Genomic DNA, 27,309 nt, shown 5'->3' with positions numbered 1-27,309 from the left:
TTTCGTTTATTCCATGAAACAGAATCCTTCATGTTTTGCAAAAGAAAGTTTCGTCTGTTTAAATCACGGTCCGTACCGTTTGAATATTCGTATGAGCTTAACTCACAATAAAATGAAGCTTCATAATTTCCAGGTCGTATATACCTATCTATAGTGAGTATGAACCAGATGCCATCAAGGACATGTTGAACATATTTGTAATTTCATATTCACATATTTGTAATTTCATTATTCTTCATTGAAACGAAAGTATATTTTTAACATATATGCTGTATTTTATTACTATAAAAAAATACGAAATTGTTAATATAAATTTTGGAAAAAATGTTTTTCATTATGAATATCGATAAATTAATAAAGCGATTCTATTTGTTTAGTTCGGAAAAATAATTTATGATATTCATAAAGTCTATACACGAAAACTTCCAATTTCAAATACGATCTAAGTTTAAACGATGTATTGATTAAATTTTCTACTTAATTGTTTTTTACTTGAAGTTATTAGTAAAATATTATATTATTTTATTAGATGAATTTATTCTTTAATTTCAATTATGATGTTTTTAATATGAATAAGTACTCTATTATATAATGAATATAAAAAAATTCATTATTTTAATAACAAATTTAAGTGCAATAATTTTATAATTATTTTATATAATAACAGATTTACAATAAATTATTATAAAATAAATATATATACTGCATGCTATATGAATATTTTATATATACATATATAGTTCTAAATATATTGTTATTTATAAACTCAAAAAACAACTAAAAATGTTTTAATAATAATAATAACAATAACATCAAAAACTTTAAATTTTTGATCCGACGAAATTAAAATTGTCCTACGATCAATAATTATGCACAAAGAAATAATCATATACATAAAACTATATTATTTCAAACATAAAAAAGTAGGAATATAAAAAATTTCACAAAAATGTCTTTATGATATTAATCATGATATAATAATATATTATCATGTTATATCTTACATATTATGTACTATTGAAAAATTCTTTCACACATCGATGTAGAAAATTCCCTTATGTTTCTATTATGCGTTATTACCAATAAGTATATGTACGATATATTTATCTAAATGTGAAATTTTCTATATACAATTTACAAATATACAATTTTTATAATTGTTCTGTCTATGTATTATATTATATATATATATATATATATATATATATATATAAATAGTCAATTAGATTTATATTTCTTTTAAAGAATTTTCATTAAGTAACATATATAATCTGTTTTATTATATTATAAATAAATATAGAAAATTTGAATTAAGAGTTGTGGAAATAGCGATCTCTATCGAAGATGAACGAAATAGTTTCGGACAATCTATCGATTCTTTCCGAAGATTTCCGGAAATAACCGAAATCGTGAAAGTGACGTATATACGTCAGTGTGGGCCGACCCGCGTATCGTCGGTATTATCATTTAAGAGATTTTTTATGATTTCTCGTAAAAGGATTATTTAAAGGATAACGATATGCAACTATGAATTTCTTTTAATAATTTTTTAAAAAACTACTTGCAAATAAAAAAAGCGATTCACTGTCGTATGTTTATGTAACTGATGTAAAAAAAAATCTAGTTCTTATACGTGTGCGTTAGAGTGTCGATCAATTTTACTCGACGAACTTGTTCTTATTCAGTTAATTAGGTTTATCCGTGAGTAAATTGACATTAAATTAATACCGTTTTGACATTTCTTCTTTTGAGAGATATATATTGACTTATCGTTATGTTTGATTGTCGTAACATAACCTTGAAATTACAAATAGTTCCCTTAATTTTTTTAGAAAATTTCCGTGAAAATTACAATTTTTGTTATTGTAGATTTGATTCGATAGTCACCTACGGGTGAATAAAAATGGCCACCCCTCAAACTCCGAGTAAGTCAATTTTTTTTCTGTATGCAATTTTGACAAACATATTCTTATTTATTAGATTGACAGTAACTGTTTACAAGAAAAAAATATAAGTTGTTATTAATTTTCGATTTTATGAATTTTGTAATTTAAATAATTAATTATTTCATAAATACTATTATTTTCATTCAGAAAAAAATATTTTTTTGAATATTTTGAATATAGAATAAAAATTCTTTTAGGTATGGACCCTTGGACAATCCAACCTAGAGAACGTGCAAGATATAGAGAGCAATTTGATTCTCTAAAACCAATCAATGGTATTGTTACTGGAGAGCAAGCAAAAGAATTTTTGCTTAAATCTCAGCTTCCACCTGTCATTCTTGGACAAATATGGTATTAATATTTTTTGTTGTAATATTTAATATCATAAATTTTTAATATCATAAAATATTATCATGTATATAATGTAAGAATATTATATAGGGCTTTATCAGATACAGATTCAGATGGAAAAATGGATATAAATGAATTTAGTATTGCATGTAAATTAATTAATTTGAAATTACGAGGCTTTGAAATTCCTAAGACTTTGCCGTCAACTTTAATACAAAGTATAAAGTCATTTTCGGCCAGTAAGTATAAAAATTAGTAAATAATTAAAAATATTTCAATTAATAATTATGATTTTTATTTTTTAATGTTTAGATGATACTAATATTACAAATTTAACAAATGGAGCTGTTAATATTCCATCACAGAATAATGTAGCTTCATTAGTAAATTTATCTGGTCCATCACAAGTTCCAGTACAGCCTTTGATTGGTGGAATGTCTATAGGATCTGTTCCTCGTCCTCTTATAGCACCTTCATCTACGAATGGACCATTACCAGGACATACTATTAGACCTGTTTCACCAATGACTTTACCAGGTAATTATATTTAGAATTTTATGTCTAATATTAATAAATAAATAGTCATGATATGATAATCATATATATGATAAAAGAAATTTGATGAAAGAAATATGACAAAAAAATTTTCATAAGATTCATAAAAATCCTTACGTTAATGTTAAATATTTTATTTCACAACAAATATAATCATGTCTTATTTGATTTTACAATTATATTATAATAATAAAGTTATATAACTTATATAAAACAATAAAGTTTTTATAAAGTTTATTTTAACTATAATTCTTATGATTATTATAATAAAAAAAACATTTTAATAACATTATAATAAATGCACAGCAATATTTAGCATTATTTTACTTATGCATCATACTACACAGCATCACGACAAAGTAAACAGAATGTGGCTGCCACTACACATGCCACAACTTACACAGGGTCAAAGCCACCTGCTCGACCTGCACCACCCTCTGTGGGTATGTTAAAGAAGTGGATGTTTATATTTGAATTTTGTTCTATTTCATACTATTTTTAAAATTTATTAATTTTTTAAGACAATTTTTTTCTTTTATTGAATGACATGATCAGTTATATAATATGATATGCTGTGCTACATACATTGAATTAATTATTGCATGAAAGATATATTTTTATATATCCTAAAATAATTGTTTATATTGTATTATATTCAATTATCAATATTATGATGTATTTTATGTATCCTATAAGACATGAATATTTATTAAAATAAGACATACTAGATTCTATAATGTAAAAAATACATACTTTTTATTTTAACATATAAATATAACATATACAATATCATTAAAATGATATTATATTATATTTTATGTTATTTATTATAAAAAATCAATATATATATTGAAGAATATATTTCTATGCTTTTTTTCTATGTCTACATTTTTATTTAATTATTATACACACGCACGCGCGCGCGTGTATATATATAATTTGATCTTATATATTATATATATATATATATATATATATATATATACACATATAATAGCTTTGTTTATTAATTATATATACACTACTATTTTTCATACTCTACTATTTTCCATTTACATATATTTCCATGCACACTTATACAATAATATAAATATTTGTGCTGCAAAAAAAAGGAATCGTGCCTTCCACAAGTACTACCACTACTACTACTATTACCACTACTTCTGGTGGTGGTCCTCCTCAAAGACCTGCACCACCCACAAATATCGGTATGTTTCAAAATATAAATGAAATTTCAGAATTAGATTTATTTTGGAAGAATGAATAAGATTGCATGTAAATTTAAGTAGTTTCCAATATATTTAAATTTTAATATAAAAGAAATGATTCCTTTTTATATACATTATTGCCAACAGACATCTTCGAAATACATTACAATAAAACTTCAAATTATGTTAAATACATATATTTTTATTTGAAATGTTTAGTTATAAGTTAATTTTATCTTTATTGCTAAGCTTTTCAATTGTAACTATAATTTGTTTTATTTCTTAATTTTGGCTTTGATCTTATATATTATATTTTTATTTTATATATTCTTATTTAAAAAATTATTAAAAAATTTTTAATAATTTTTTTTTTTATAAGTGGAATTATATATTTTTAGGAGCAAATTTCTCACCTGTTATCAGTGGTCTACCAGCAAAACCTGCTGCATCTTCGTTTCCTAATAGCCCTGTTGCTGCTGGAATTTCACCAGTAAAAGTTCCATCTGTTTCTGGAACAACCGTAGTTCCTTCAGGTCAATCTGTACAACCAATGAATGCATCTGCTATAGGTAAAACTACATATATGTTCTTTTTATATATGTATTATTTATTCATTATTTTTTTGATATTTATTTAGACTTTAACTTTCCATTATAGATATATTTAAATTAAAATGTCGATTAATTTGTCAATGAAGATTTATTCTTTTTTTTTTTTTTTTTTTACAGATTTACTCGATCTTGAGTTTTCAGGTATATTTTATTGAATAAATTTTGTAGAAAATATAATTTTATTATATTTCTTTAATTTATAATAAATTATGAATTAAATATTTTTAATGATATTCTTAAATTTTAATTTTGTTATAATTCTTTTAAGTTCTCTTAAAGTTTTAATTTAAAAAATATTTTTACAATTATTTTATTTTTTTATAGTATTAATCAATATGTGTATTATATTAACTAATCATTAATAATTAAATTATTTTTCATTGAATAATATTTTTAATATCATTCATGTATATATAAGAGAGCATATTTTATTTAAATGTTTACATAATATATTTGGAACAGGTATACCTACAGTAGCACCAATTGCACCTTTAAATACAAATCCAACGCCAATTGCTGCTTTTGGTATGGGACAAACAATGCCTATACAATCATTATGTACTGCTATGGTTGTTTCAGTAACAGGTGGTTCTATAGTACCATCAATTGCACCAATATCTAGTGGTATGTATAATTTAAATTTTTAATTGTAAAATATTCTATTTTATTATAATTATTACACATTTTTTAAGGAACTGGTGTAGTATCCACTCCCCCAGTTGTAGGTTTACCTCTAGTATCTGCAACCACAACAAATGGTACATTAGTAAATGGTGTAATTGCTCAAACACCAGTATCTACAAGTACACCATTAAGTACAATTGCACGTCCACCAAGTATAGATAGAGTTGGCTCAGTTGATTCACAACATAGTCAACATTCAGTAGGTTCCCCACAATCTGTAGAATGGGCAGTACCTCATCAAACAAAATTAAAGTATACTCAGTTGTTTAATACTTGGGATAGGACACGATCTGGATTTCTCTCAGGTCCTCAAGCTAGAAATATTATGGTGCAGTCACAATTACCCCAACAAATGTTGGCACAAATATGGTATAATAATCTAATAGCAGATATAAAATTATTAAAAGATTTTTAAAATTTCTAATATATATATGTTTAGGGCATTAGCGGATATGGATTCAGATGGTCGTTTGAGTTGTGATGAATTTGTATTAGCAATGCATTTATGTGATATAGCTAAAATTGGTGAAAAAATACCTAATACACTACCAATTGAACTTATTCCACCTGCATTCAGGCGTCAACGACAAAGTAGCTTAACACTTTCACAAAGTGGTACAGAAAATGTAGATCCGTCAGCAGGTATGCCACAGGTAATTTCACGTTTTCTCTTATATTTAAATAAATATGTTAATACTATAAATATGTTGATACTATAATATTATAATACGCATATTACATATTATTTATTAATTATTTTTCTTAAAGACTTCTTTTGAAGATAAGCGAAAAGAAAACTTTGAAAAAGGACAAGCGGAACTAGAGCGGAGACGTAAAGCTTTATTAGAAATTCAGCGTAAAGAACAAGAAGAACGCGAACGGAAAGAAAGAGAAGAAGCTGAAAAACAAGAAAAAATTAGGTAAGTAAATGTTTGTTGAAGATTATATAAATAAAAGTTTATATAAATTTTATTAATCTATTACTTTAACTTAAAACAAATATTATACAGATTAGAGCAAGAAAGACGAAGACAAGCAGAAATTGAGAAACAAATGCAAAGACAAAAAGAAATTGAGCAAGAAAAAGAAGAACAACGAAAACGAGCTCAAGAACAAAGAGAAGCAGCGCGAAAGTACATAAGCGAAATTTTTCTATATAAATTTGAATCATTAAAAATATCTTGTAATATTAATTAATTTTTTTAATAGAGAAATGGAGAGACAACGACAATTAGAATGGGAAAAACAGAAATCTCAAGAACTTCAAGCTCAGAGACAAAAAGAACAAGATGTATTACTTAAATTAAAAGCAAAAAATCAAACATTAACTATTGAGTTAGGAACACTTGTAAGTATTAAAGAAATAACTAATATTTAAAAAAAATAATTAATATTTATATAATTTTTTTTTATGATTAAGAATGATAAAGTGAAGGAACTATCGCAAAAAATTTGTGATACTCGAGTAGGTGTATCTGGTGTGAAATCAACTATTGATGGAATGCGATCAACACGTGATGCACAATTACAAGAAATGGCTGCTTTAAAAAATAAACTCCGAGAACAAAATCAAAGATTATTAGCTTTGAGCCAAGAAAAAGCTCGGATTGAAGCAAAGAACAAATTAAATACAGCTATAGAATCAGCAGGTCAAGAAGCTATCAAAATGGCTTTTGATAACAAACAAATTACTTTAAAACAAATGAAAGATAAAATTGCTGATTTACAGCAACAGGTATAATAATTGTATCAATATATATATTATATATTATATACAATAAAAATATTATAATTTTTGTATATGAAATTAATATTTATAGATTGATGCTAAAATGGCTGATATAGAAAATAATAATGGCCAGCTCCAAGATATTAAAACACAATTGGAAACTTTAATAACTGATTGTAAGAATCTTTATGTAACTTTCGAAGACAAAAAATTAAAAGTTTTAGAACTCAGAGCAAGTAGTGATAGCGGTGCTGGTACTGATTATACAACTTCTGCATGGGGTGATAGTGCTTGGAATGATACTTCAGCAACAATTAATGATTCTGCTTGGCCTGTTAATGATACGACTACAACTAATACAGTGGAAGAAACTACTCCAGGAGTTATGAAATATAGAGCTTTATATGAATTTGTAGCTAGAAATCAAGATGAAATATCTTTTCAACCTGGTGATATTATTTTGGTATTATTATTACATAAATATATCCATACATTAAAACAGAAATAAGAAGAATGAAATAAAAATTAAATTATTTTTTTAATACATAATATATAGGTACCACCCGTTCAAAACGCAGAACCAGGATGGATGGCAGGTGAAATTCGTGGTCATACTGGTTGGTTCCCTGAATCTTATGTAGAACCAATAGATACTGGAACCACAAATGATAATGCTTTCGTACAACAAGATAGTATGGAGAAGAGAACATTAGAGTTAGTTAATTAAACTAAAATCGCGTTTTATTTAAAAAAAAGAAACTTATAATTCATTATTATTTTTATTTTATTATAATTATTATTAGAGGAATTGCTGAAGTCCCTGAAAACGTATCTGACGCGGGATCACTTGATGAACCTCCTTCTGTCGAACCTCTTATACCTACTTTGGGATTAGGCACAATATGTGATATACAAGTAACAACTTTATATTATTATCATCCTACAATGGATCAACATCTTCCTTTTGAGAAGGGAGATATCATTAAAGTTGATGAACAGCAAGTTAGTATAAATATATATATATATATAAATAGTATATAATTACAATTAACAATATAATTAATTTATATATTAAATATAATATATATATATATAAATTATAAAAATATATTATTATATTTAATTATATTAATATATTTAAATATATTATTATATAAATATATATTTATAAAAATTATAAATATATATATAAATTATAAAAATAATATTATATATATATAATAAAACTTTCTTTTTAATATCTTAGGGTGATTGGTGGCATGGCATATCCAATAACGGAGTTAAAGGATGGTTCCCAAAATCTTATGTGAAAGAAATTGCTGTTAATCAAAACACAGCAATAGTTGATGATCTTAATGAATATTACGTAGCGTTATATCCATATGTTTCTACGGAAACTGGAGATTTAACTTTTAATCAAGGAGAAGTTATATTAGTTACTAAGAAGGAAGGTGATTGGTGGACAGGCAGTATAGGAGATAGAAATGGAATTTTTCCTGCCAATTATGTAGAAAAATGCGATATTCCAGACCAAGTAAAATATAGATTTCTTTTTTTTAATTTATTAAGTAAAATTTGAATAATTTGAATTCCAGTATAGAAAGTAATATGACTTAATATAATATAATATTATTAATATTAACTTATAATATAATAAAACATATAAATATATAATACAAATGTTTTGAAATTTTATATATTTTTTATAACATTCAGGGTGCCTCTGTAATTACTAATGTATCTGAAACAACTACAATTACGACAACAATTGGGGATACAATCACAAATAATTATGAAATAAGTACTTCGGTCAACCAAACAATATTGGTTCGTAATGTTTTGATTTTAATACTTCTACTTCACAGCTATTTCGAAAATATATTTTCTGTTTATTATAAAAAATTGTTATTTAAAAATTATATTTTAAAAAGCTTAATAGATTTAAATATTAATGATTATTTTATAGATATATTAAAGCTAGATGTATATATATGTCCTGTATTTAGCAAACAGAGGAAACCTCTGAGCAGCTCGAAGATGAAAGAGCAGCTGCAGAAGATAGAGCAGAATTGCCAGATTTTACTGCAATGGCTGCACAACAGGTAATTTAAAATTAATATATATATATAATTTAATAGTATTATATTAATATTTAATGAGATTTAATTGTTCCTTTTTTATTGCTGATGTCCTGTTATCGCAGTATTATAAGGTACTTTATTTATTAAAAAAATGTATCTGCTAAATATGTTAATATATAGTTTAATATCTATGTTATAGTTTTGTAAATAAAATATTAATTATATATATTAGATATTAAATAATTTTTAATTATTTATAAAATATATTATATATATATATATATAATAGTAAAAATTTATTTTTGTTCTTCTTTTAATAGAGAGGAAGAAAACCTGAAATTGTACAAGTCATTGCACCTTATGAAGCTACTAGTTCTGAACAATTAAATTTACAAAAAGGACAATTAATAATGATCCGTAAAAAGACAGATAGTGGTTGGTGGGAAGGAGAATTACAAGTATGTTAATTTATTCTTTATTATGGATATGTGTATATTCATTATAATAAAATAATTAATTTTTCAATAATTATAGTATTTTTATTTTGTTTAGGCACGTGGTAAAAAAAGACAAATTGGTTGGTTCCCAGCATCTTATGTTAAACCTTTAACTAGTAGTAGTAATCGAAGTACACCTGTTTCTCATGGATATCAAGACTCTCCTACAGATCCAAATGTTGGTAAGTATTTTTTATTTTTGATATTATTTACATTAAATATAATAAAAAATATAATAATTCATTTTATATATAGAGCGCGTTATGGCATTATATCCGTATCAAGCACAAAATGAAGATGAATTAAGTTTCGAAAAAGGTGATGTTATTACCGTACTTGCAAAAGACGAAGCAGCATGGTGGAAAGGCGAATTAAACGGAATGTCTGGTGTTTTTCCCAGTAATTATGTATCTTCTATGTGTAAGTAAATTTTTTTATTTTAAAAATTTTATTTTAGAGAATTTAAAATATTTGTCTATCATAAGTTTTTATAAAAAAATAATTTTGAAACAATTTTATAACATATTAACATAATAAAATTTATGTAAAATAATAAACATAATTATTAATTATATATTAATTTTAATTGCACGGATAGACGGACGACCGTCAGGTTTAGATTTTTCCTATTATTATAAAATATAAATCGATTTAACAAAAATATAAAATTTTTAAAAATTTAATAAGGCAATTTATAATTTAATACGACGGTCGTTTAATAGGACCAGATAAAATAGTTTTTCAAATATTGCTTTATCAATCAAATGTATTTAATATGTATATTTTAATATTATATAATTTTTTGTTTATTATAAAAATGTATTTTTAGTTAAGATTTTGATAAAATTTATTTTTAGATAAATATAGATTTTATCATAAATATATGTTATATTTATTTAAATAATATTTATATTCAAAATAATAAATTATATGTTTGAGTATAACATTCATTTGAAATTAGCTAAAAATTATAAACATAAATAGGATAGTTATCAAATATTTCGATATACTTCCTTGTTAAGATATAAATATTATTTGATTTTCATCGTTCATGATTTAGAACTAAATGTTAATTAATAATAAAATTATATGAAAATATTTCTTTAATTATAATTCACAAACTATGTTATGTCTGCTTTCTGCTCTGATATGTCTGCATTAAAATTTAATACTTTAGCTTGAAAAGCGGTACATTTATATTATAATCGTTATATTATAATCGTTTTATTTCTGGTCTATTTAACGTTAATTTCTTGCGGAATCAATTGAGAAACATATTTTCTCTATTATATAGCCTGCCTGTCTGCCTGCATGCCTGCCTGTCCGTCTGTCCGTCCGTCCGTCCGTCTGTCCGTTTGAGGTAGCTACTTCGTTTCAATAGTAAAATATTGATAAAATATTATTATAAAATATATATATATAATAATATATATAATTATATATATAAATTATATATTATTATATATTATATATATTAAGATTTTATATATTATTATAACGTTATTTAATATTATATATTTTTCAATATATAGTTTAATTTGTTTCTTATTTTAGATTAAAAATATTATAAAATTAATTATAATAAAAAATTTAAATGTACATTAAAGAAAAATATTTCATTTAATAAATACATATAAAGACTTATAAATATAATGATTATAATAATCAAAAATAATATCAATAATATATTAATCATAAATAAATAATCGTTATTTATTTATATAATTTTTATTAAACGTATAATTATTTTATTTTATTATTTTAAATGTATTATAATTTTATAAACTGTGAAAATTTAATACTGAAAATAGTATATATATAAAACGAAATAGTTACTTCAAGCAATTTGAATTTGAAATGATTATGATAAATGCATTTGCCTACAATATTTCGAAAGAATTCTTTTACTAATTATTATCTTTCGCCTTGCTTAACGTGCAGCATAAAGGATAGCAGAGCAGCACCGCAGCATTGCAGGCTAAAATAAAAACGTCTCAAGTGCAATAAGAATGATAGCAGTCCCTACATTGAACAAGACAACCAACAAGTCTCATCGGTGGAGACAGTGAGCATAAAAATGAAAAGAGAAAAAGAAAAGAAAGACTCAGAGTTGATTCTTTGTTTTTATATTACTCTAAATTATGAGTCTTTTTTTTCTGGTCAGGGATCTTATTTGGTCCTTTATTTTCATTGTCATTCAAATTGTTACCATATATCTTAATGACCATTATTCTTTAAACTGTTGAATCTCTATATATGGATTACAAACGCGGAATTAATATTGCGCAGTATTTATATAATATATTCGTATAAAAAAACGCTAAATATTGAATAGCTAATTAATATGTTATTACAATCATCTGACATGTGCACCAAATTCTATCTCAAGTTTCTATTTTAATTCTGGACAGAGCTTCAAAATTATTATAAATATGATTTTTATGTTTATTTGAAATAAATTTATTAATTAATTAATATTCAGTAATTAATATTTCAAATAAAAGTATAAAATAACATATAATTGTTTAAAAAGTTTGTTTTAGAGAACAATATAATATTTTTTGTTTATATTAACACATTTAGCCCAAAAAAGAAAATAACAAAAATAATTATATTCAATGACATAATAGAATAAAAGCACTTTTTGCTAGAGCAAAGACAATAAATATTGAAATATTTATTCAACATTCATATTATTCTATATTTAAAACATTCATACTTTATCTACTTGAACAACTATTTGTAAGTAAAAATATAAAACATTATCAAATTATTCAAATTATTCAATATTGGGCTTAAAGTGTTACATTAATAAAAATTATATATATAAATTCAATTACTATTCTATATTTATACTATATCTATACTATCTAATTTTTATAATTGAAGTTTTTGAAAAAAATCTTTTAAAATATTTTAATACTGCCTGTTTTTTTTTTTTTTTATTAGCATTATATTATTTGGTGTACAATACAGATGGTTTGTACAATTATATTGCCGAGGCCTAGAACAAAAATAATGAAATAAAATGAATTATTTTCCTGCTTATCTTCTCAGTAAAAAGAAAAGGAGTTGTTAAATCATAATTTTAAATATTTCATTTTTTTTTCTGTAGATAGATAAAGATTTTATTACAATATATTTGAGTAATCTCAAAATTTTTTAAGGATTATGTAGTCTAATTTTTTTCTTAAATCTTTTTTAATTTAAAATTCTATAAATAAAAATAAAGATCAAAAAAAAATATATTTAATATTGTGCATAATATTCACAAAGAGAATGCAAATATCTCTTTTAACTTCAATAAGTTTAACCAAATTTGTTGTTCCTATTTATTTATTCTATATATATTTTATACATGTGTATATGTATGTATACATGTGTGTATGTGTATATTTATATATATATATACATACATACAATTATATATTTGTTTTCTTTTGATTTGTCTGATAACATAATAGAAGATGATATGCTCCTTCTTCATAGCCTTTTATTATAGAGCCTAACTCATTATTATTCATTATTAATAATCATAAATTAGATAATTATTATATCATTGGTGGGAATGATCTATTAAGTTAATGTTATATTGAACCAGTTTTTCCATCAATTTATCCTTGAGTAAATTAATTTATACAACTTAAGATATCTAAATATCATTATAAAAATATGTTATACATTATATTTAATTATAGATTTATTTTTTATATTTATTATTATCACATTATTGTTTTTAATTTTACGAAGTTTCATACTAAGATACTTAAATGTTATTATTTCAAAATGATACTATTTTTTATTAAAATTTTTTTATAAAATAAATTTTTTAAGTATTTCTATATTACTTTTTAGTATTTAAAATTTTATATATAAATTTTGTGAAACAATATAAAATATTTATTTTAAAAAATCATTGAATGCATTATGTTTATCCATTCCATTGGATCATTCAGGAATTTGATGGAATAACTAGTTTTGAATTATCGTAAAAGCGCACAGCAAATCAGCATATTTATATACTAATTAATCCTTTTACAGATTCTATATAACTCTTTGCAAGAAAAAGTGTATAAATATGCTTGATTGTGAAATTAAATATTGTGTGCTTAATATTAAATATTCTAGATGCGCTAATAATCTTATACTCTTTATCTAACATGTTGACAATGTGTAAAGCAAGTTATGCAACTGGATATTCTTAGATAAAAAATACTTATGTAGTATTATATTCTTAAGATTGTTACTATTTACAAAATATCAATATTGTTTGTTGTAATATCGAATCTCATTATGAATCTCAAATTGTATGCGATATATTTTGAATGAAGAGCACTGTATGAGTGTGAACAGGTTTTAATCATTCTATATCTATTACAGCTTTTGTTCACACTTCATGTGAATATATTTGAAATTTTTCACATGCATATACATGCTGTTCTTATACATATGTACACATATCCATACATAATATACAGACATGTTCACAAAATTACTGATTGAAATAAAGTATTTGTCTGTTGTAAAATATTGTGTATACAAATTGTTTATTAGTGAGTAATTCAGTAATGACTTAAATCTTTGTTAGAATATTTTATGATTTTAACGTTTTATTTCAATAATTTTTATAAAATTTTATTATCAAAATTTAAATATAATTTTTTTCTTTAAAATAATTTATCTAAAATTAAAGTAAATTTTTTTTAGAAAAACAAAGAAAGATTGAAAGAAGTTTTTACATACATTTTATGTGTAGTTAATGAGATGATAACTGACTTAATGGCTGGATTGGATTCCATGGAAAGAAAACGACAAGAATACATTAAAGAACTTATCATGACTGAACAAGCATATATAGAAGATATGAGGCTTGTTCATGAGGTACTCTAAAATATATTATTAAATATTATTAATTATTATTTTATTATTATTAATTTTATTATACTATAATTCTATAATCTATATATATATAGATTATAGAATTATAGTATAGTAGTATACATATGTAATTTATACTTTAAAAAATAAAAATTTTTTCACAGGTATTTGAAAAACCTCTTATTGAAAGTTTAGTTTTAACAATGGATGAAGTAGATAAAATATTTGTTAACTGGAGAGATATTATTGCATGTAATGATAATTTTTTGAGGTAATATTTCGCAAAATATTTTATTCAAAAAAATATATATACAATGTCAATTAAAATCACTTATATGATAAATTTTTTCAGAACATTACGAATACGACGAGATAATAGCGAAAATGGGATTGTAAGAATGATTGGAGATATTTTATGTGAAAATGTAAATTTCTTTAATTTTTTATAACTGATTTTATTTTATAGATTCATATTTATAAATTATATAAAATTTTATATATACAAAATTTTTATATTTTAGATTCCTAGAATGTCAGCATACATAAGATTTTGTAGCTGTCAGATATCTGCTGCTGTATATCTTCAAAGATTGACCGAAACTGTACCGGAATTTGTTAAAGTTGCTCAAATTTGTCAACAAGATCCACGCACAAAAGGAATGCCTTTGAGTTCTTTCCTCATAAAACCAATGCAAAGAATAACAAAGTATCCCCTTATTATTAGCAAAGTATCTATTTTTCATGTTTTTAACTTTATTATTTATATATATAAAAATATATATAAATAAATAAATATTATATTAATTTATTCTAATCATTTTAGATTTTGCAGCATACTCCAATTAATCATCCTGATAGACAATATCTTCAAGAAGCATTAACCAAAGCAGAAGAATTTTGTACTCAAGTAATATTCTGGAAATATTGATTTTTGAATAATTTAGAAAAAATTAAAAAAAAATATATTATAACATTTATTTTTTATTTATTTTTTATGTAGGTAAATGAAGGAGTTAGAGAAAAAGAAAATAGTGATAGATTAGAATGGCTTCAAACACATGTAGCTTGTGATGGTCTTGAAGAACAACTTATTTTTAATTCTTTAACCAATTCTTTAGGTCCACGAAAACTTCTTCATTTTAGTATACTTCATAAGGTATATAAAATCTAGATTATATAATCTTAGAAAATCTAGATAATTTTAAAAAAGATTATATTTTTTTTATATTATATCTTTATATTTTAATTCATATATTAATTTTATAATATTAAGTTTCATATTATAATTTTCATATTTTTTTTTTTTTTTTTTTTTTTTTTTTTTTTTAAGGCAAAAAGTGGAAAAGAACTTGTTGGATTTCTTACAAACGACTTTTTATTATTTGCTCAACCAATATTTACCAAAAGATTTTTATCCAATGGACAACAATTTTCATTTGAGAGAAATGAAAATCAAAAATTTAAGATGTATAGAAAGGTATTCTATAATATAAATAAATTATCATATTAATAATATAATAATATTAACTGAAATATTTTTTTTTTTATAGCCAATATTCTTAAACGAGTTATTTTTTTTGGGTGATTCAGAGACAAATGGTAATATTAATTTAAGTTTCAACGAAGGTACAGAAAACTCTAAAATACTCAGATTAAGAGATCACAAAAAACCAATAATATTATTAGCACCCACCTCAAGTGAATGTTCATTATGGATTAAAAGAATTATAGAAGCAAAAAAAATATTTATGGAGAATGAAAAATCACGTTTGCAAAAACAAAGATCAAGTAAGTTATATTTATTCTCATTATTTTTAAAAATTAAAAATTTGAGATATAAAATATTTTGTATTTGTTCTTGTTTTATTATTATTGTAATAGTGAATGATATAAATATTTTATAATATTCTATAATATATATTTATGAAACATTTATAATAAATTTGATATATAGTAATATGTAAATGTGTATGAGTAAATAGAGCAGGCGCAATTTGGAGCTTGTGGGAGAATTCTTGTTACAGTGCTTGAAGGTTTCAATTTAAAGACAATAATAGGTAAGTGAACGCTTATGCTTAAATTATTTGTTTTTTTATGCATGTGCTTTTTAATTGCTTGTGTGGTTGCTTGGCGCTATTTATTATTTTGATATAAGTATATTATAAAAACAAATAAAATAAAATCGTCTACAAAATCATTAAAAATTATTTATATTATAATTATAATAGAATATATATATATATATATTCTATCTATGCAACATTATTTTAGTAACAAAAATTTGGCATGATTATAGTTTGCAGAAGACCAGTTCAAGGTAAACTTCAATTAGTAATTATGGAAGCTGAAGATTTAGTTATATTAAAGAAAGGTAAAATATTTTATTTGCATGCAAATTTTCAGATTCAATCCATGGATGGACATATATATATTTTTTTCTTTCATAATCATTTTGCATGTAATTTGTTTGTAGTTAAATTTAAAAGAAATTATTTCTCTTAATTATAGATGATTTAATATCTAATAATAATAAAAACTTAATAACATTAATTATTCACATATTAATTTTAAAAGCCATGCAACTGCAATTTACTTTATGCATATAATTTTTGCTTCATTAATAATATAAATACTATAATTATTCTAATTGGAATTATATTTATTTTTATATATTATAATAATTATAATTCTAACAAAAAAATCTAATTATATAGGAAAATGTAATACATTTTGTAAAGTTAGTATGGGTTCGCAAGAACAAAGAACAGGTATTGTATCAGGAACTGATTGTCCTTTGTGGGATACATCAATGCAATTCCAAGTTAAAGATTTACATGAAGATACATTGTGTATTACAGTTTTTGATAAAGGCTATTATAGTCCAGATGGTAAAATTAATTTCACAAATAAATTAATTAAATGTAATTTTAATGATTTCTGAATAAAAAAATTATTTAAATATTATTATAGAATTTCTTGGACGAGCAGAAATAAGAGTTGCTGATGTAATGCGAGATAGCAAGGATTCTTGTGGACCAATACAAAAACGAATACGATTACATGAAGTCGAAAAAGGCAACGTTGTATTAAAATTGGACTTACGACTCTTTGGTAATCAATAAATGAATTAAATTGTTTATTCATAATAATATTCATATTTACATATTAAATTATAATGATGTAAAGTTATAATTATTATTGTCAACAAAATTTTTCATATGATTACTTATAAAAAAATTTCTTACCTAAATGCAATTAAGTAATTTTAATAATTATAAATTTAATAATTATAGAAGCATAAAATAATTGATTTTTATATTTCATATTTATTATATTTTATTGTATTTTCGAAAAGTTTATAATATGTAATGCATTGTCTTAATCATTCAAGACTAATAATTTTGGTATTGATTTACAAGAAAATATATATATATTTTTATTTTTTCATATATATAAAGCTTGTCCAATCACTTTAATTATTAGTCTTCCTTAGAGATTAATTATTTATATTCTTGTTAATCTACAGTATTATTTTTATTGTTTTATTGTAAAATTAATAGTAATAATATAACAAGATAGCATTTATATTAAATATATATTATACAAAATATAAAGCATTTAGATAGGTATTAATATAAATAAATCAGATACAATAAATAATTTAAAGAAAATAATTTATTTAATTAAATGCTTAATATATGATTTTGATCATAGTATATATTGACTTGTAAATAAAAATCTATAATAACACATATAATATGTGAATTAAATATACAAAATATGATAATTTTTAATTTAACAAAATAAATTTTATAAAATTATTATATAGGCTATCTATAAAATAGATGTTTATATTAAATTAATATAATTATAATAATTTTTTAATATAATAAATGCTTTAGGTGATAATCATAATTAAATAGATTACAAGTAGTGCAAGTAGTGCAAAGTAGTGTAAACACATATAATAAAATTTTTAAATACAAGATAATTTTTTAATATTACATCATTAAAAATAATGTTTCATTTAATTTTTAAAAATAATTTAAATTAAACTTAATTGAATTGCTTGCACTTCATTGCATCCAATCCATCATTAAATTCAATGATCCAGAATATATTATTATTATAAAGATTATATTTAGATTTAATTCAATTTTCTGAAGACAATAATATATCCTATCGATGCGTAGATTTCAAAGATTTTAAAGATATTTAAATCCCTTTTTAAAATAATGTTCCCCTTAGCATTACTTTAAAATTTTAAGTTATTAAAAATTATTAAGAAAAAAAATTTTTTTTTTTTTGGAAAAATAGTATTATCAAGAAGAGTATAATGATTCACAAAATATAATGATATCTTATACTCTGATTGAAATTTTATCTTACAAGTTAATTACAAGTTTACAATTTTATTTTATTGCTATTCTCTACTTATTGATCTTCATGAAAATAAATTTTAAATAAAAAAATACAGTATCATGTTCTTATTTTATTTCTTTATCCTATTATCTTAGAAAAAGAATTTCTAAATTCTTTCTTGCATACAAGTTGATAAAATTCGGTTCCGGTTTGCTTAAAATAAGACAGTAGTGTATTCAAAATTTATCTTCATTCAATTAGTATATTTTTCTATATGATAAATATATTTTGTCATCAAACTGTTGAATTGGCAGATTCGTGGGCATATGTATTCACTTCTGTTTTCAAGTCATTAGATTCTTTATGTTTTGAATGATTCTCATTTTGCGTTGGGAATTCATAAATTGGTTTGAAACCACCAAACATTTGTGGTTTAAAATTTTCGGCATCAAATTCTGTTTTTTCTGTCTGTATCTCTTCTACATTTAATATAGAAGAATTATCATCTGATTTTCTATTAATAGTAGATTCCATCGCAACAACGCTCCAACTATTTTTTGAAGGTTTTTCTGCACTGATACTTGCTACAAATGGCGGCATAAAGTTTTGTGGAGATGGTGCAGAGCTAGAAGAACTAGAAGGTTGTTGGGATGGCAACAAAATAAGTTTTTGATTTTTATCAATTTCAGAATTTTTTTCATCTCGTATATCTACATCTAAATGATGAGAAGATTGCACTGTTGGAGTATAAACATAAGCAATTGGCGTAGAAGAAGATAAGGCTGGTAGACGATGAAGAGTAGTTGAAATCACATCGTTTTTCTTCGGTGGAAAAGGTACAAAGTCCTGTAGATATGGTATGATATTTACGTTAGAATCTTTTTCATCTTTTTCTTCGGTATTTTCTTCTTGTCGCTGCACAGGATTTTCTTCTTGTCGTTGATCACTGGGCACCAATAATGGCGTTTCTCTCATTCCATTAATAAGAATAGAAGGATCAGGACGTTCTAAAGGATATGGAAAATCTGACATAACTGGACGTTTATTAAATCCATTATGAATAGAAAGTTTTATTTCTTGATCCATTTCTTGATGATTCTCATTGTCCTGGAGTAATGTTTCTGGAGGAAGCGGTCGATGAGGACCTCTCGTTCCAACTACCACACTTTCGTCTTTTTCTCTAGAATCATCAGGATGAATATTTACAGCAGTATTAACAGGATAAACTACATAAATTGGTGACTTAGCCATTGTTTCATGATTTTCAAGTTTCCTTCCATCTGCATTTTGATCAATCATTATTCTATCCGATTCATCATCTATATTTGGTAAATTCATTGGTAAATTTGATTCTGTAATATCTTCTTCGAATTCCCTATGCTGTTGAATCATTTGAAGAGTAGCTACGTGCGGTGAATCCGCTGTTCTTCTCTTGAGAAATAAAGGAGGCTTTGGCGGAAGTGATTCTTCTGAATAACGTTCTGACCGTTCTTCTTCTTCCAATCGTAATTTTTGATTAGTTAATCGATGAGCCAATTTAATATCTTCTGCTCTTGAAGTAATTAATACCGATGGAAGACGAAACCTCTTAATTGTAGAATCCGTATCTCGAGAAGATATTGCATTTTCAATTTTTGTACCAAATCTAACAGTATGAATTGGAGGAGGAGGAGGAGGAGGATTTAATCTCTGAAGATAAAATGGAGCTGAAAGTAAAGGTCTCCTGGTTGAAGGATAAGATTGAATAGATTGTCTTACTCTAGTAGAATAAGTTTGACCAGCTGAAATTGTTCCAATGATTTCTGATCCACGATGCCCATGAGATGTCTTAGCATTTGGACGAAATTGTGGGAGAATATTTGGTAAAGTAGAATCGGGAGAATAAGGGCGTCTTCTTTTTCCTATGAATTCTGAAAGAAGAGTAGGAGATGGTGATGGTGATTTTCCACGAGATGGTAATCTTTGAGGTCTAAGATGATCAGGCTTTACTATAAGATCTCCATAATTGTAGTGATAATAAAACTGTGAAGGTAACTTTGATTGTTCAGCTGGTGGAGTCAAATTTTCTGAAAGTTGTGGCAAGTGTTCTTCATTTGAAATTAGAGGACCCATTCTTACAGGTTTTAATGTTGTGGAAGAAGATTTTATTTCATTAGCTTCGTTTTTAACAATGATATGATCTTCGATTGATTGTATAGATTCATCCTTAGGGAATACTATATGATTAATATCTTTATCATTCTTTTTATCTTCTGACTCTTCTAGAAATATAGTATCCTTTATAAATGAATTTTGTGTTTTAGAAGGTTCTATTTCATTAGCTAATTTTTGAGTTTCGGTAGGATTAGGTTGTCTTGATTGAGCATAAGTGTAATTATTCTCCAATACAGATATTAACGGTAAACCAATTATTTCTTGAAAATCTGTTTGTGAATCATAATTACTTTTATTTGGCGATGCATTGTAGAGAGGTCGAAAAGAGGAATCTAATTTGGTGGAACCACTATAAGGATTCTCTCCAATCGCAGTACCTAGGGAATAATATCCACCTTCAACATTTTGTCTATTTCCAAGGACAAAAGATACCATATCCTGATCAGGTGGTATCAATATGTTACTAGTGCTTTCTACAAGAATTTCTTCAGTTGGTTTTTGATTAATAATTGTATTTGGATGATATCCCTGATTCATAATAATATTATCTGCAATGCCATGTTTTTGATTATCATTTTCAAATGACATATATTCATTATTTAAAGGCATGGATGTTATTGGGCGTAGAGAAGGAACTTGAAATGGTAATGAATTATTTTGTAAAATGCTTTCCTGAGATATTGGTGATAAATGGATTGCAGAGGATGATGGAACTGATGTGTTTATTATTGTAGTTGTCATGGGAATGATTTCTGAATTTTTTTCAGTGATCATTGTTATATTAGAAATGGATGTCGTAGTAGGCAATGTACTAGTTCTTATAACTTCATTAGTCGTCTCTTTCATTGAAACGTAATCTTTTATTTCTTCTTCTTCTTTTCCAATATCATAATCTTCGTAATTATTGATATATTCTTCGTGTTTTATAGGAAGTTTTGTTTGAGAATCTCGATTATGATGCACTATATTATTTGATCCTTGATGATTATTACTGTACATAGATGATTGAAGTTTCTCTATAGGAAGAATATCATCCTCTAAATAATCAACAAATTGTTTAGGAGTGGAAATTGAAGGTTTCCAAGTCGTTACAACAGGTAACTTCATAGAAGTTGAAGTAATAGTAGATGGAGAAGTCGTAGTGGTAGCGATAGTAGTGGTTGTCATTGGCGTTGAAGTTATGATAGGTTTATAAGTTGTAGAAATAGTATCAGGTGTAATCGATGATGTTGGTTTAAGTGTCGTCATTGTCATTGTTGTAGTCATCGTTGTAATCGAAGTTGCTTTAGACATATATGGTCTTTTAGTAGAATAATATATTACAGTTTCTCCATGATAAGGTTTATGATTATAGGTACTATAACTATTCGATCCACTCTGAACTTTTGTATTTGCATAAGAACTTGATATCAATGGATACTTGTCTTTGTCATACTTACCAGAAGAATACTGTATAGGAAGATTAAGAAAATCGTGAAAATTAAGTAAATAAGGATTAATTTCGTTGGGACTAACATCCTCGGTTTCCTTATTGTTTTCCATTTTTTTTTTCATTAAATAAGAACTGTTTCCTTTTGAAAAATCCTTGATCTGTTCATTTTTATTCAATTCTTGATAATGATTGGTATAATTTAAAGCCTTGACAGGTTTCTCGAAATCAATCTTACCGGTAATAGGATCTTTTTCGAGTGAGAACGGCCTGCCACCATTGAAGGCGAAAGGATATGGCACGTGATAACGCGGCGTTTCTTCGTCTAACGTTGAAAGAGCAACGGTGCTCTCTTCCCTAACAAGATCTAGGTCAAGATCATCCAGCTGTGCCGTCCTTGCCAAATTCGGAGAAGATTCAGTTTTTTCTAGTAAAGATTTTGGTGGATTGTTATCTATGTGACCGCCCATCAAATATTCGGACAATACACCATTTATACAAATCAGTATGACCATCAGTTTCCATGGATTAAATTGCATTGTTTTCGACAAATCTGAAAACAAATTTCATATCGTGTAATAAAATAAAAAATTTTATATATTAATCATAATTATAATTATTATTGATGAAGATATTATTATACAAGAGGAAAATTTGAGTGTTGAATTTTTTTTTAATAATGAATTTTTTTAATAATTTCTTAATAATGAATTTCTTAATAATAATTATTATTATGTTTAAAAATCTATTATTATGTTTCAAAATCTATTCAATTTTTTTTTTGCTTATATTTATACAACTTATAACTATATACAACTTCAAATTATTCAAGATGTTTGTTGTTCTTATCAATTTTCAGTGTATTCAATAATAAAGTATAAAAGAATTCTATTCTTTATTTTGTATTTAATATAATTTAATAAATATGATTGATTGATATGATGATTGAAATATATAATGCCGTATGATTTGTTACTGATTTATCGCATCATATCCTTATCGAAATTACTATTATATAAATGCTTCAGCGAATTTGCATGACATTCTTTATAATAAGAACAACATGAACAAATAAAAATTAACTAATTAAAACTGTTCACTCGTGTAAATAAACTCGTGTAATAAAATAATAATCTTTAATTTAAAAATACTTTCTTTTCTTCTTTATAAAATATCATTTCAGGAAATCATAATAAAAAAAATAATTATTTATTATTAAATATCATTTAATTTATATAAATTATTAATAATGTGAAAAATAATATTAATATTATGATTATAATAGTCATGATTACAATAGTCGAATAATTCTAATAATCATAATAATCAGAATTTGAAAATAAAAATAAAAATTTATTTTAAATTTTTAATAATTAATGAACTCTTTAACCATTAGAAAATTTTTAATATTATATTATCAATATTAAATATAATAATAAAGAAGGACAGAATATTTCATTTTTTATGAAGCAGAATCACGTTCCATAACGAATTTTTTCATCTTCTTTCTCTTTTTTTCTATTTCATATTTTTCTCGGTATTCCAATAGTTTTGTCGAGATTGTGCCACACAATTTCAATCTCTATATAATCAGTATTTGGCATTAGTATTTTGTTACTCGTATTTTCGAACGAATTTTTGTCACAGACAAACTGTTGTTTTGAGAAAATTCCCTTAAAGTAATTGAATACGCTTTCGAAGGATGTACATGATAATTAAATGTTTTATGCATATGTAATATACCATTATTAATAATATATATAATAATATATATTATAAATATTATTATATAGGATATTTCTTATATAAAATATAAATATTTTTGTTTAAATTCTTTTCAAATTTCAACAATTTCTACAAATAAAAAAAAATATTACGTAATAATATAAATGCTTTACTAGAAAATTATAATGAAAAATGAAGACTATTAGAAAAAAATAAAAAATGATATAAAATGATATAAATACATAAATATCTATATTTTCGAAAAGTTATTTATTTTTATTATTTGATATCAATGAATTATTTTATTTATTGTAAATTCTAATTCAATCCAATTTTGTTTAATTTTATCATAATGCAATTTTTATTTTTGTTAATTATTTTAATTAATTCATATGTATTTATGATTCATAAACATTCTTATTTAAAATTATATTTCTATAAATATAAATCTAAAATTGTAAAATCTAGAAGACCAAAAAATCAATTTCAATTGATTCATTTTTTGTAATAATATAATATTTCTTATATATATTGTTATATAATATAATATAATAATCATTATATATTATAATAATATTTATAATTATATAATATAATATAATTATAAATATTATATAATTATATAATAATTATATAATATAATAATATTTATAATAATAAATATATTATTAAATCAAAAAAAATTTTTACACCTTTATTATAACTTTTTAATAAAATATTTATAAACTTATTATTAATTTTTACGGTAAAAATTTTTATTTGATCAAGTTTGATCAGATAATTAAAAAATTTAAAACTTTAATTTAAAATTTAAAATTATATATATATATATATATATAATTTAATTTAAAATATTCTATATATATATATATATATATTTATTTGTTTTTTAAAATGTTTTTATGATTATTTTTCAAAATTGTTTTGTTTGATTATTAATGAAAAGTATCTTTTCTTATTTAATATAGTATTATATATCATTTTTTTTTATTTCAGTGATATGTTTACAAAATATTAAATTTTATAATCTAATAACTAGAAAATCATGTTTGAAAAAATTTCAAAAATTAAAATAAAAATTCATATATTCTTTTGCCCTCTTTTATTTATAATCCTACTTATAAATTATAAATTATTTTAATATAAAATATCATAATTGATCCACAATTTTGTGCACAATTGATTCATTGATTTTCGTTTCTTTTCTAATTAAAAAATTATAATTGACATAAGTATTACTAAAAAAAATTTACTATTGAATATATTAAACATTACGAAGATCTAATTATAGAAAGACATTAGCAAATTAGAATAAAAAGAGTTAAAATAAACGAATCTTATAATTTTTATTATTGGTTGAATAGCAGAAAAGAACACAAATAGATTCAATGAATTGAAGTAATTTTATATTCCGTTTTAAATCTAAGATTCTTTTGTGATTATAATATTTGTCTCTAATATATTCGTGACCATGATTACCTCCTAACTCAGTAACTAATATTGGTATACAAAACAAATGCATATACTGTTCATCGGAATGACCTACTTTAACTGTCTTGGTTTCGGGGTTTCATCCTCGAGAATTGTTTCAAATCCGTGAATCATTCGTTTTTCTATCATCAATAATCGTAATAACATTTATTATTGATATTTTTTTCTTTTTTTTTTTATAGTATTTCTTATTGTGAATGATTTATTGTGATTTCAATAAATTATTTTGAAAATAAAGAATTCTTTGTTAATCATTTTTTTTTGTTTCCGTTTATAATTAATGAAGCTTTTAATTAAGAATCAGAATCTTTGTTAGAATTTGTAGTATTATTCTATGATTTGTAAATCTTTAATTTTAATAAAAAGATTTATTTTCAATTTTTTATTATTTTTTTTTCAAAGAATCTTTTGTTTCTTTTTATCAATAATTTCTTGATTAAAAATTATAATTATTATTCAAACAAAATAATATTAGTATATTAAATAATCAAATAATCTATTTCATTTTTTAATTAAATTGTTCACAATAAAGTGCAATGCAAAAAATATCGTTTTCTTAATTTTTTTAATATATTTTAATGCAATTATATTATATTTATACTTCTGTGTGAAACAGTTTGTAACGTTTTATACCGCAAACTCGCCCTAATTACATATAACGGTACTATGATTGCAGAATATATATATATAATATATTTATATATATTTTTATATATTATGCTTATAAGAAAATCATGGAATATTATTCTATTCACTTCATTCTCATCACTAACTAATTTAATTAATGATGAAAAGATTTACAATTTCAATTGCAATTTCAACCAAAATTTATTATTTAAATATAATTTATAACTTTTAATATTTCAATTTTTTTTATAAAATGTTTGATTAAACAACTTTTTTTTAAATGTAATTTTCTATTATTTTATTGAATTTATAAAAAAACATTTATAAAAAAAATTAAAAAATATAGATTAATCCTTAGAGTTATAATCTTCCATAAAGATGAATTAAAATGATTTAAAATATACATATTATGTAAATTTTATCATATTTATATATTTAAATATAATAAATATGTATTTAAATAATTATTTTTTAAGATATTTTTTAAATAATATTTCATAATATGTGATAGAATGCAATTATTTAAATTATAACGAAAAAAAACGATATATAACATAATTAACTAAATTCAAAAATTAAATATAATAAAAAATTAATCAATTAACATATTTTTTTTCAATGTTTTAGATTTTAAAAATAATGAATATTTATAATTAAAAAATGATACCTGAATCTAATAATAAAATGAAGGTGGATGTTTTCCACTAATCTCAGAATCAGAGTTCCCAAGCATTTAAAACTCCATGTAAATAAACTCTAATTATCTTTCAGTTCGTCACTTTCCGTTTTCCCTCACAAAGAAAACAATTAAAATCACGAACCCGACAAAGATGAGTAAAACATATGACGAAACCATGAAAACTTGCAGTTCTAGTAGAAGGTCACACATCGACTGAGATGCTTCAACGACCAGGTGACAGCAAGAAGACATCAGAGATGGTAGCAATAAGATGAAGAGGTGGAAACATGAAGGAACGTGAA

General features: G+C 23.4%; 2 protein-coding genes across 13 annotated transcripts; one reads left to right on the top strand and one right to left on the bottom strand.

Annotated features, from left to right (window-relative positions):
• Positions 1–1,442: 1,442 nt before the first annotated feature.
• LOC122716267 (intersectin-1) lies at positions 1,443–27,309 on the top strand. Of its 12 annotated transcripts, none has more exons than XM_043939383.1 (38): positions 1,443–1,701; positions 1,870–1,925; positions 2,144–2,297; positions 2,388–2,536; positions 2,610–2,834; positions 3,200–3,295; positions 3,965–4,060; positions 4,459–4,629; positions 5,134–5,295; positions 5,364–5,724; positions 5,795–6,008; positions 6,124–6,275; positions 6,366–6,488; positions 6,565–6,703; positions 6,776–7,090; positions 7,176–7,547; positions 7,641–7,798; positions 7,888–8,086; positions 8,331–8,618; positions 8,801–8,911; positions 9,091–9,186; positions 9,288–9,296; positions 9,486–9,623; positions 9,718–9,844; positions 9,918–10,082; positions 14,419–14,543; positions 14,705–14,811; positions 14,893–14,965; positions 15,062–15,268; positions 15,364–15,447; positions 15,541–15,696; positions 15,871–16,017; positions 16,091–16,328; positions 16,523–16,597; positions 16,837–16,911; positions 17,255–17,428; positions 17,511–17,651; positions 27,197–27,309. In XM_043939383.1, exons 2-38 carry the CDS (start codon positions 1,904–1,906, stop codon positions 27,280–27,282), a joined length of 5,730 nt encoding a protein of 1,909 aa, XP_043795318.1. In that variant the 5' UTR covers positions 1,443–1,701; positions 1,870–1,903; the 3' UTR covers positions 27,283–27,309. The 12 variants fall into 12 exon arrangements, 11 of the variants coding, with proteins under 11 accessions (XP_043795318.1, XP_043795236.1, XP_043795151.1 ...); XM_043939301.1 differs by having other exon boundaries at positions 5,376–5,724; positions 27,100–27,239; XM_043939216.1 differs by having other exon boundaries at positions 27,100–27,239.
• LOC122716790 lies at positions 19,015–27,066 on the bottom strand. The gene is made up of 2 exons (XM_043940223.1): positions 26,996–27,066; positions 19,015–23,038 (listed from the first exon to the last, which is right to left on the bottom strand). The coding sequence occupies exon 2, from the start codon at positions 23,022–23,024 to the stop codon at positions 19,197–19,199; it is 3,828 nt and encodes a 1,275-aa protein (XP_043796158.1). The 5' UTR covers positions 23,025–23,038; positions 26,996–27,066; the 3' UTR covers positions 19,015–19,196.

Source organism: Apis laboriosa, unplaced genomic scaffold (assembly GCF_014066325.1).
Source record: "Apis laboriosa isolate Shangri-la unplaced genomic scaffold, ASM1406632v1 scaffold104_cov149, whole genome shotgun sequence".
Taxonomy (NCBI): domain Eukaryota; kingdom Metazoa; phylum Arthropoda; class Insecta; order Hymenoptera; family Apidae; genus Apis; species Apis laboriosa.
This window is presented reverse-complemented; position numbering and strand designations above follow the sequence as displayed.

What these genes read in the sequence shown, in the direction of transcription:
- LOC122716790 (XM_043940223.1), bottom strand. Translation starts at nt 23,024, where the DNA reads ATGCAATTTAATCCATGGAAACTGATGGTCATACTGATTTGTATAAAT.
- LOC122716267 (XM_043939216.1), top strand. Translation starts at nt 1,904, where the DNA reads ATGGCCACCCCTCAAACTCCGA. An exon ending in GGCCACCCCTCAAACTCCGA is followed by an intron (nt 1,926 to 2,143) that starts GTAAGTCAATTT and finishes AAATTCTTTTAG; the next exon opens with GTATGGACCCTTGGACAATC. An exon ending in ATCCCCTTATTATTAGCAAA is followed by an intron (nt 15,269 to 15,363) that starts GTATCTATTTTT and finishes TAATCATTTTAG; the next exon opens with ATTTTGCAGCATACTCCAAT.